Source organism: Stylophora pistillata, chromosome 9 (assembly GCF_964205215.1).
Source record: "Stylophora pistillata chromosome 9, jaStyPist1.2, whole genome shotgun sequence".
NCBI classification, from domain to species: Eukaryota; Metazoa; Cnidaria; class Anthozoa; order Scleractinia; family Pocilloporidae; genus Stylophora; species Stylophora pistillata.
Genome location: NC_142527.1, coordinates 32,203,588 through 32,214,976, shown reverse-complemented (window position 1 = coordinate 32,214,976; position 11,389 = coordinate 32,203,588). Strand labels below are relative to the sequence as shown.

The 11,389-nt window shown below is 40.5% G+C and overlaps 2 protein-coding genes across 3 annotated transcripts; both read right to left on the bottom strand.

Annotated features, from left to right (window-relative positions):
- Nucleotides 1-837: 837 nt before the first annotated feature.
- On the bottom strand, nucleotides 838-3,635 carry LOC111336151 (uncharacterized). The gene has a single exon (XM_022942186.2). The coding sequence runs from the start codon at nucleotides 3,373-3,375 to the stop codon at nucleotides 1,525-1,527; it is 1,851 nt and encodes a 616-aa protein (XP_022797921.2). The 5' UTR covers nucleotides 3,376-3,635; the 3' UTR covers nucleotides 838-1,524.
- Nucleotides 3,636-5,692: 2,057 nt separating this feature from the next.
- LOC111336148 (uncharacterized) lies at nucleotides 5,693-10,224 on the bottom strand. Of its 2 annotated transcripts, none has more exons than XM_022942183.2 (3): nucleotides 10,076-10,224; nucleotides 8,591-9,652; nucleotides 5,693-8,327 (listed from the first exon to the last, which is right to left on the bottom strand). In XM_022942183.2, exons 2-3 carry the CDS (start codon nucleotides 9,624-9,626, stop codon nucleotides 6,925-6,927), a joined length of 2,439 nt encoding a protein of 812 aa, XP_022797918.2. In that variant the 5' UTR covers nucleotides 9,627-9,652; nucleotides 10,076-10,224; the 3' UTR covers nucleotides 5,693-6,924. The 2 variants fall into 2 exon arrangements, with proteins under 2 accessions (XP_022797918.2, XP_088588585.1); XM_088732459.1 differs by having other exon boundaries at nucleotides 8,591-9,647.
- Nucleotides 10,225-11,389: the final 1,165 nt, after the last annotated feature.

The following is an 11,389-nucleotide window of genomic DNA, read 5'->3' as shown; positions in this document are numbered from 1 at the left end:
CAAAACACAATGCCAAGAAAATGAATTTGACAGCTTTTCACATTTTCTTGGGACAGTTCCTTCCCAGAACCTTTGCTGATCAATTATGCAATTCAATTCACATCAACAAACTCATGAAATTGCGCGCGATCGTGTGACAATCTTTTTCTGCATATTCTTTATTAATTGAAGTCACGAAAGCCAAATGTTCCAACGTGAGGCACTGGTGTCGATTCGTTTGCACTTAGTCGATGCTCCAGTTAGTTTGTTTGGGAGATTTGTTTAGTAGGAGCAAGAGAATGTATAAGCCTTTTTTAACTTTCGGAAGTGTTTTTAATAAATTTTGATATTGAATGCAAGATTAACTCTCCGAAGAGAGTCTTACTTGGATTAAAAAAGATACTTTGAAAGAGGAAAAAGATACAAACTACTTCTAACGCCAAAGATCCTAGCGAGCACAAATGTGCAAGGGAGAGGTGTCAAACATCTTGCGATAGAAAGGTTCAAACTCTTGTTGCCATGTTAACAGTGTATGTTTGTTCATTGCTCGACATTCTTTCGAACTAATGTAATTGTCCAAAATGTCAGCACTTTTGTGTATCTTAATGCATAAGTATTCTTTGGAGAATCATGTAAACAAGGTAGTCAATGATTTCATTGTGTTCAGCTGCTGCCATTTTCAGGTAGGTTAAAACAGACAAAAGCTTTCTCTGAATTCCTCTTAAAGTACCCTGATTCTGAGAGTAAAACTAAACATGTACTTTACGCTGATGTTCAAGTTTTTAGGGATATGAAAATTTCAACAGAGACTATAACTTCAATATTTGTATCAGGGAAACAGGGTTAAAAATCCGATGGTCCGTTACACACGATTTATTGCAGGACGAAGAGCCCTTTTGGATTAATATTTTGAGTCCAAGACCATAGTTATCACAATACGTGGGAGGCACAGTGGCCTCATGGTCAGTCCGGTTTCGACACCTGGCCTTGTGAATGTGTTGTGTTCTTGGGCAAAACACTTTACTCCCGAAGTGCCTTTCTAAAGGGCGGTGCCTCGCATCGGTCCTTGTGTCCTGTTTGCACCAACCCTATTGGGTCTACGACTTCTATAAGTCATACACAATAAAACTGATTTAAAAAAAAAAAGAATAAGTGGCCAATCATAAACGAGGAAAATTTCACATGAGCCAATTACAACAAGGAAAATATCACTAGGAGCCACTGAGAACCCAAAGCGAGGACTAGTAAGAGAACTCGAGCGCAAGGAAACGTACGTTCCTGAGTCGGGATATTTTTTATCGATTGGTTAAGAGAGGTACAAAGTTCTCTTGACCAATCGAAAAGCTAAGGAAAGTTTAATATAGGTAATGGCTGATTACTTTCAGTTGTGCAGCGGAAATTGCGATATTTGAATAATGTAAACATAAGAGTACCGCTATAAACAGCTGTCACGGCGTTAGTGCAAAGCTCAGAGTTCCATGAGTTAAGGGATGAATAATGTCTCTGTTCAACTTGGTTGTAATTCATTTTGGTGGTCTGTTTGGGTTAGAGTTTGGTTCCAGCTGTGAAGCCGTCTTTCTTTTGACTGCCGCCCTTGCCTTTGCTATCTTTCTTGGCATCTTTAGCCGCTTGTTGTTTCTGTGGTTTTGCTCTTCCTGGCGGTCCATGGTGTCTTCCATCTTTCTTGTCGACTTTACTTTTCTTTTCTTCCACTGGTTTTGCTTGCTTTTCTTTTCTTGCACTGCCCCCATCTTTCTTGTCGACTTTACTTTTCTTTTCTTGTACTGTTTGGTCTTCCAGGCTATTCTGTGGATTCTCATGCTTGTTAGCATCACCTTTCGACGTCTGACTCATGGATTTGGCCTGTTTTTCTACCGGAGGCGCCTCCCCTTGCACTGACACAGGTTCTTTTGGTCTTGAGGTTTGATCCTTATTAACCTGATCGAAAGTCTTGTTCGGTTCTTCATGAGGTGGCTCTGCGTCCTTTCTTGATTTTCCTCCTTCTGTCAGTGCTTTCGCCCCGTCTTTCGGCGACTTTTCACTTGTGTCCTCTTCATGGGTCTTATCTTTGGAAGCGTTGTGATCAGTTGCATCGCCTTCCAGAACTGGACTGGGAGGTTGAGGTTCATGGTTTTGGTCTCCTTTTAAATGCTGTGGGTCATCTGTTGATTTTCCTCCTTCTGTCTTTGCTTCCCGCCTGTCACTGTTTGACTCTACGCTTGGGTTTCCTTGTTGAGTCTTATCATTAGAGGCGTTCTGATCATTTGCATCTGTTGAGTTTTCGCATTCTGCTTCGCTTGGCTTTTCATTTACCTTGCCATCCTTCTGCTCTTGGATCTTATTATGGGAAGCACTGCAACTGTAATTTGCGTCACCCTCCGACTGTTGATTGCCGGGTTGAACTTCATGCACCTTTTTTTTTTCCGGAGGCTGTGGGTCACCTGCTGAGTTTGTTTCTTCTTCTCTACTTGTCTCTGCATTTCCCTCGTCATTTTTTCGCACTCCACTTGACTTTTGGCTTCTATGGGAATCATTTCGATCATTTGAATCACTAGTGGCTGTTCCTCTTTTAGAGTCATCTGGTGTCACGTTTTCATTTCCCTGAGCGGTTTTGTCACCAGCGGAAGTGGCTGTCTCGTCTATTTTCGATTTCTTCTTCTCGTTTGCCGTTTGATTCCCTGATTTTTCATCACTGGGTTGATGCCTCTTGTACCGCAAGGAGGAGGATGATTTTATGGCATAAATTACTAGGGGGGGTCGTTCAGGCAATATCTCCATCTTTATATCTTTCATTTCTATGTCTTTCTCGTTATCCTTCTCTGCACCTTCGTTTCTCTTCTCCGACAGTTTCCCATTAAATGGACTCTCTTTTGGCAGTATCTTGAAAGTTCCTTGCAACACTGGAAGTTGTTCCCCTTTGCCTTTGACAATCTCAAGTTCAAACAGAAAGCAGCCAATGTTCACATTGTAGGAGTTCTGTCGCGACGACTCAATGTTGGCGATGAATATCACGAACCTCTTCAAGTTGTAGGTGGGCATGTTGTTCCACACAGTATTCTCGTCTCCCCCGCTCGGCCTGGCGAGACCAAGTTGATGATGAGAATGCCACTCGCCAATATGACAAACGCCTTCATGTTTTGTCATGTGCGAACCAATCTCTTCCAAGTAGCTAATATCTTGGTAGAAAGATACCGAAGATCTTCGACATCCTTTGCCAGGACCGACAACGAACTGAATAACAGCAGTGTGTTTGTCAGCCCACAAACCAAACAGATCTCCTCCAGTCTCGATGTTCGTCTTCTTGAGTACCCAAGCGCATAGCTGTTTGTAATCCTTTTCGTAGATTACCACCTCAAAATCCCGTCGCTGCGACTCAGATGACTTCCACCACGGCATCACTACAAGCAATGGTTTAACTGATCTTAAGCGTTCTTTCGAAGACCTTTCGCCGATGAGCTACACGTTATAAGTATACTGCGGAAGCTGGTTTTCCGGGAAATTGTATCGTGACTATAAAATATGCATATGGATCGCTTCCGTGAAGCTGTAATAAACTTGTTAGGAGGAGATTTACAGTTGCCAAGCAGGTTTTGCTACTGATTTTCGAAATGTCACCACTCTATTCTTTCGTTGCGAGTGACGAAAGCTTAGAAACTGCAGTTTTACAGTTTCTTTTAGTTTCACTAGGTTCCTCTTGCTAATGTTATGATTCTTTTCCTGGAAAAAGCGGAATTTCTTGAATGAATGTCACAGTATGACAAGAAAGAGAAAGAATGATTAGTTTGATACTCATTCAACTTTCCTTATGTTAAAAGGATGAAATAAAATATTATGCCTAACGAAAATCATTTGATTGCCTCGTACAGACGGAATAAAACCAAGCAGAAAAAAACTCACCGCTTTATTTCTGGTGCAGTGCTAAATATAAACTCATTGTGACCTTTTTTTTCTGAGAATGTTTACGACATCCTGCCAATGACATATTTATCAAAGCAAAGAGTGGAGCAAATGAAGTTGACAGCTGTGCTTTTTCTTGGAACAGTTTTACCCTGGCGGATTATAATTATACAATTCCACTCTCAAAAACACCTGCACGAAACTGAACGTAATCGTGTGATATTCGTTATTCTAGGCTAGTTTATGAGAACGTCTACAGTTCCCCTGCATTGAAATTCAGCGAAAGTGTTAGAGGAATTCTGAGGAAGAGTTTCACAACAAAGCACATTCTGCAAGAGAAGTGAGATTGCACGAAACGACTGACCTAAACGAAGATGGAGACGTGGTCCAACAAGGAAACAATGTTCTTTAATCCAGAAACTGGGAAGCTGTCTCCAGTTAAAACCGACGACAAAGCCGTTGCAGTATCCATGGCTGCTGATGGATTTTTTTTTCACATTACCATTATGAAAGGGTCTGCTGGTCTGTATCATTCGGATCAACTCAGTCAGCTTGTTCAGAGCCTTGTGGCGAATAAATGGCATTTTGAGAACTGAATCGTAAAGGAACTAAACGTGTGTGTAAGACTTGTCATCTTGACATAATTGTTATCAGAATGGTACGAATGTGTTTTTAATTTTCAGCGGAGTAGTTTGTACGATTTCAGAGAAAGTGTTGTCTATTGAAATTTTTTCATTAGGAAGCTGTTAACGTGTACGTAGGGATGACGTCCAACACGCACAGTAATCCACGATAAAAAGGCTCATATAGAACTTCTGAATAATAGCACAGTGTACAGCATCTACACAATCGATAATTCTATATAGATGAATAAAGGCTGATAGTTTCGAAAGAAACTGTTGGGGGCTGCGTCGGTGGGAGTAACGAAGTCGGAGCGAAGGGCTAACGCGCGAAACGTCAGCTTTTGTAATCATTACGGTGGCCAATTTACCATTTCAACTTTGTTGATATATCCAAATTAATTCTATATAGATATGAGCGTTAGGATTGTTTACATTAAAGATCTCGAGCCGCAGAACTATAGCTTAAGTTAAGTTAAAAGCCGAAGATCCCACTCAAAATCCTGCTCACTAAACTGATCTCAGGTAACGTTTCTAAAATATTAATCAATTTTCAGTTTGTTATTCAATTTGAACGTATTTACTGCTTAGGCTTAGTTGTCGTGATTTCATGATCTATTTTGTAAAATGTGAAAGTCAGGGTTGACAATTAATATGCGAAAGCTCTTTTTGAATAAACTCGTTGTAAACATGCACACATTGCCATGAATTCACGAAATTTGTATTATTACATTATTTTTTTACGAGTAATCTTGTGGAAAATCTAGCTTCGATAAATTTCGCAGGCAGACAATGTTTTCAAGATTCAGAGTCTTGTTGAGGGTCCTCGGAAGAAATTAAAATATTTGGGAGACTGTAATCGAATAACGAAATCTAAAAAAGGAGAACTTACTGGTGAACAAACAGGGTGAATGTCAGTATTATTAAGCATGAAAATATCCTTACTTTTAAGTGTTTTTCTGGGAATGCCTTCAAAACCTTGTCGCTAAAGATAGAAGGTAATATAGATGAAGTTGGTAGTTGATTGTGTGTTTTCTTGGAATATTTTCACAGCTGGATCCTAGGTAAGTGTTTGATATGAAGCTAAACTTACGAAAACATTTCTACGAAATGACACGTTCGTCATTGACAATCTGCTCTTTGAAGATTATTTCATGGAAACCCTATGTTTTGACTAAAATGAAAAAGAGATCAAGGAGAGAAAATCTGAAAAATATTTAATGACACAGGGTAGAACAGTCTTCAAAACTGAGAACTAGTTTATCTCTAGGACTGTCCTGAACAAGAAAGGGGAGGTCAACCGGCAAGTAATAGAGAGAGCTGACGAGAGGTGCATTGCTGTTCAGTGCTCTAGCGATGACTGCGGCGGGGTGATGTTCTAAATTTGGAGTTCTTTGAGTCTCTTCGTTTTAATAAGATGCCACTGCGATTATGTCTGGGAATGAGGTCACCAACTGTCTGTAATGAAAGTATCAAAACTGGTAACTCGAGAACTTTTCCATTTTTAGAAACGGCGTCACGTCAAGCTGATAAGACACGATAAACACATTCCCAGCAATTCTGGAAATTGTGTCGTACTTTTGCCCCGCACGCTAAAGGCTCCTTAACAAAAGAATTACCTTATTTGCTTCTTACTGCGAAGACATATTCGTATAGTGCTCGACGGATAATGGTGGTTGATGCAATCAGTGTGACAATTTGTTCCTGCTTTTCTTGGAACTGTTAGAATTAATTACACCATAATAAAAACGAACAAAACAAAGCAAAAGAAAATACGCTACCATAGAAATAAGAGCTGTTGTCCTAAGCTCTCTGTTCAGAGTGGTCCTTCAGTTTATGTATATATATACTAATTGTGAGCTGTAGCTGGCACTGTTAAAAAGGGCTCAATACACATTTGTGTAGAGCGGTATATAACATTAAGTGACTAGAAGGAAACACACACGATTCACTGGAACTCTGAGTTTCGTGCGTTAAGCACTCATCAGGCAGTTGCAGCGAATCATCACATGTGTGTTTCCTTCTACTCACTTAATGTTGTATATATATGTAAAGTGTAAAATTTGACTTTCGCGAAACAGTGCTCAATACATAGAAGTAGAGCGATGTATATATTACGGGAGGAAAAAGACAAATAAACTACAAGTTCATCCTTACAAGCCTGTTTCGTAGTTGCCCACTCATCGGGGGATTTGAAATCCCCTGAATGGGCAAACACGAAACAGGCTTGATGCGAATGGTCCCAGAAGTCGCACTACACTTACTATCAAAGAAGTAAAAATAACTAGATGCTAATATATTGAAGGATGTCACAGTTCACCGATTTTGGAAGTCATTAATGAAATTAAGGTGCGTCTCTTCGCTGGAAAGTAATTTAGACCGTGTATGACGGAAATGTTCTAGATCCCATATTGTCGAGATCTTTAAACTACTGTATGTAGCAAAGTCCCTTTTCCTGTTCTCCCAGCAGAGTTGAGTGTGATGGAAACGCAGATGCAATATTTGAGTGTGACGGAGACGCACATGTAATGTGATTGATTAAAGCGCTAACAGAATTTTCAACAGTATTCCCAGCAATTATTTTATTGTCTTTTCCATTCGTGGACACGCCTGCATTGGATTTCGGAAAATTAAAAGGAAAGGTAATTTGCCATTCTCTTCCTCTGTGGCAAAGGCTCAGGGTGATGTCTTGAGTGTCCGTATTGCGGCTCATCTTGACCTCTCCCTCTGCGATTTCCCTCAGTGCGTCAAAAACATATCTAAGAGTGGCCTCTCCTGCGTGTCCAGCATACCACTGTTCAGTTGTGACGCTCGCAGGGGGACCGTAAATGTCTGCTGATGGCTGATCGAGAGTTTTAATGCGATTGATTATCTCTCTGACAGCAGTTTCTAACTGATCACCACCGACCATTGCGTAGAATTCTCCGCTCTTGAACAAGCTTGCGTTAGATTTGGGAAAATTCGATGGAAATGCGATTTTCCAATGTTGTCCATTGCGCTTGAGTCTTAACGTGATGTCATTGGTGTCTTTTTTGCGACTCATTCCCAACTCACTGTCAGTGATGTCCCTCAATTCTCGTGAAACGTATCGAAGAGCTGCTTCTCCTTGATCACCAGCGTACCACTGCTCTACACTCATCCGTGTCACTGGTACAAGATTTTCACCAGCCCGTTTTGGTTGCGCCTGAATCATTGCTGATATCATAGCTTGGACGGCGGTGTTGATGTTGTCACCACCCACCATTTTAGAGAAATCTCCATTTGAGAGGTTTACTTCAGATCTGGGAAAATCGGATGGGAACCTGATTTCCCAGTGATCTCCATAGCGCGTGAAACTTAATGTAACATCATGGGTGTCTTTTTGTCGACTCATCCTCACTTTACTATCAGCAAAGTTTGCCAACTCGTTTAAAACATATCGGAGAGCTGCCTCTCCTTGAATGTTCTCGTACCACTGATCTGCTATCACTTTTGCGGCACCATCATGAACCAACGCACCTTTAGGCTGGATTATTGTTGATATCAGCTCTCTGGCGGACGTTTTTATAGTGTTACCCCCAACCATGGTGTAAAACAATCCATCAACGTACAAGCTGGCGTTGGAGGCTGGAAAATTCGCGGGAAAACGGACTTGCCACTGTTTTTTACTGCACCGGAATCTCATGCATAGGTCCCGGGAGTCTTTATTGCGACTCATGTCCACCTCACCGTCGGCAATTGCTTTTAGCTTTTCCTGAATGTATTTAACATCAGACTCCCCCTGTGTGCTTGCATACCACTGAAGAGTTCCCTGGCTGGTGCTGGACAATCCTTGATTAAGGTGCACCACATCTGCAAAATCAGAGCCAGCAATTCATTTCATTATAGTAGATAAATACAGCAAAAAAAAGTCCTAAATGCTAAAAAAATCAAAGCAAATAACTTGTTCATCATCCTTGATAATAACAGTAACGATGGCCTAGCTTTGAAATCTGGATACCAGTTGTGGTGGTAATGGTCCCTAGCTACAAAGCATAGGTGTTTTTTTAAGTTAATCAAAGCAACTAAAGCTGCCCTCTGAAATTTAACTTTAATTGAATTAAAGAGAGACGTACTTGTCTTTAGACTGCTGTGGTTACCGGAGCCGGTAGAAGCATCCAGCATAGCATGGACTTGTGTAGCTTTTGGTCTTCTGAGGGGATCATAGTTTGTACAGGCATGAAAGACATCTTTAACATGTTTCCAAGCTGAAGACTGTTTGCCCACGTACTTTGGGTCAAAGGATGGAAGTTTTCTTTGTCTTTGAAATTTCATAATATCCACGAAGTGATTGCAACCATCTCGTTCATATGGACATGGGTCAGCCGGATTAATCAGGCAGTAAAAGACCATTCCTAACGCCCAGATATCTACTTTTTTCAAATCGTCCATGGTAAGTTTGTTTCCTTGTACCGTTGGTTCTCGCAACAGAATCTCTGGCGCCATGAAAGCAATTGTGCCTCTGAATACTTGGCTAGTGTCGGGATCCCTGAGCCCGTTTGTCTGCAGCCACTGAGAACGACTCTCGCCAAAATCAGCCAGCTTGCATATTATTGGTCTCTCTGCTTTAAGTCTCATCATCTGGCACCTGTCTTGAAGTTTGCAGTAATGCTGATTAGAGATCAAAATGTTCATCGGCTTAAGATCGCGATGAGCAATGTTCTGGCCATGAAGATGAGCGACTCCTCTGGCGACATCAACTGCTATCTTTGAAATGAACTGTTCAAATCGATGTTCTTCGGATTGGGGCACTCCAGTGATCTCCGATAGAAATCCATCTAAAGAACTGACCTTCCTATTTCTTTGAAAAGGCTCAAAATCAAAAACCACGTACTCCATGATAATCGTAAGGGGGTTTAAACAAATACCATAAATTCTGACGATGTTCTTATGATGGAGACTTGCTAATAATACGGCTTCCTTCATGAAAAGCCTTCTTGAGTCATCTCTCATAGCAACCGAGTTGTGTATGACCTTCATCACAACTGGATTGGTCCCATCTGGCTCGACACAGTTTGCTAAATAAACTGTTCCAAATGAACCTCCTCCGAGAGTTTTGCAGATTTTCAGCTTTCGGTAATCCCATATCTTGATTTCCAATTCCTCGCTCATTTAAGCTGACTCCTTAGTTACCTTCGCTGAGAAAATAAGACAGAAGCAAATGATATTTTCCAAGTCCCACAAAAGAAGGTAATACACAGCAGAGGTAACAAAAGGATTGGAGTCAATACTTGTTTAAAAATAGAAATGACTGTATTCTTTAAGTTGTGATAACGAAATCCTTCCTATGGAGGAAGCTATTAATGTAGATACTCCCCAAAGTGAAAAAAAATACTAAAGTTGATATCATGAGAAAACGCATGCCATGCATTCGAATTTCAGTGTTGAAGAGCGATGAAGCTCTAAGGATACGCTAGATTTCTCTACACGTTTTTCGTAAAAAAATCATCCAGAAAGTAATATTTGAGCGGCTGATGAAGATCAAAATTAAAATGGCTTAAAAAACTAAGTTCGAGGTTATCCTTGACCTGCTAGTTCAACTGAATTCTTTGTAAACTCACCTTTGGACGAAATTAGAGTGAAATGTACTCCGTGGGCTTCTTATTTGTTCCAGTTCCAGTAGGCGTGACAGTCTTTCCCAGTGAAAGAAAAATAAAAATACACACTGCGGATTGAATTAGTGAACAATGACGGTTGAGGAATAGCAACTCATAACAAAACATAACAAGTCTATCCAAGCTGGCGCTGGCACGTTTTTACTCAGACCGCTGACTCTCTTGAACTTGTTTCTATTTAGCAGATCCTATTTGCCTTCTGTGGCAAACTTCATTTCGGGGGAGCCTTGCTAATAGAACTAACGGAGATGAGATTTCATGTATAGAAAAATCCCTTTTGTTAGAAGGATTACCTATAGCAGAACTACGTATGATCACAAAGAACAGCTTTCTAGTTTCCGAGAATACCTTATGACAAAGGAGACCTGTCATTTAAAATGTTTTAGAGGGCGGAGCAATTGATATGAACAGTTTGTTCCGATTTTTCTGGGAATTTTGACGCGTAACATTGTCATATAAATTATAATCAGCATAGCACCTTCGGGAAAAGATTTAGGACCGATCAAATCCTAAAGGATAGGTGTTGGCTCCTGTAGTAATCAGTGAGGATTCCAAACGAACCAAGGTAATCATAATAGCCTCGTCGAAGGAAACTTGAGCCTTAAATCTGGTCAAAAGCTTCAACTCTTAAACAGCAGAAAAGGCCACAATATGGAGAATATGACAAACAAAGAACAAATGTACTTCAACCCTGCCAATGGAAAGCTTTGCACTTCAAGACCAGCAAATGACAAGGCTATAGCCGTGGACATGAACAAACAAGGTTCTGGAGGATTTTTCAGCTTTACTGTGAAGGAAGCAAGAGGTTGTCATGAATGCGACTATGCTCGGTGATCTTGTCGATGAGTTTCTTTGCAACCAAAAGCAGAATTGATGCTTTCCAATCAAACTGACTCATATTGGTTTTTATAGGAGTAGAAAATTGGCATAATTCTGTGTATATGGTTACTGCTGGGTTCAGTTCTGACTGACCGTCTATGATTTGTAAAAGTGAGCGAGAAACATTGTACTGTCTAACATCTTAAGATATCTATAGGAAAACGCATCATTGTAGTTATGATATTTTCTACGATTTTCACCCGCATCAGGAACTATAGCGTTCGTTTCATTGTGTGATAAATAACTGTAAAGCTACTTTAAAAAAAAGAAAAAGAAATAAATTTATATTCCTCAAGAGAACGAGGCGCCTGCCGAACATCATTAAGCGATGATCGACATCCAATGGTATTGTGCTGATCTTATTTGAGAACAACTGGCTGA

Bases quoted from the DNA above. Each gene is read 5' to 3' on its own strand.
- LOC111336151 (XM_022942186.2), bottom strand. From the start codon at position 3,375: ATGCCGTGGTGGAAGTCATCTGAGTCGCAGCGACGGGATTTTGAGGTG.
- LOC111336148 (XM_022942183.2), bottom strand. From the start codon at position 9,626: ATGAGCGAGGAATTGGAAATCAAGATATGGGATTACCGAAAGCTGAAA. The intron at 8,328-8,590 runs GTACGTCTCTCT...CTGATTTTGCAG, and splicing joins CCACAGCAGTCTAAAGACAA to ATGTGGTGCACCTTAATCAA.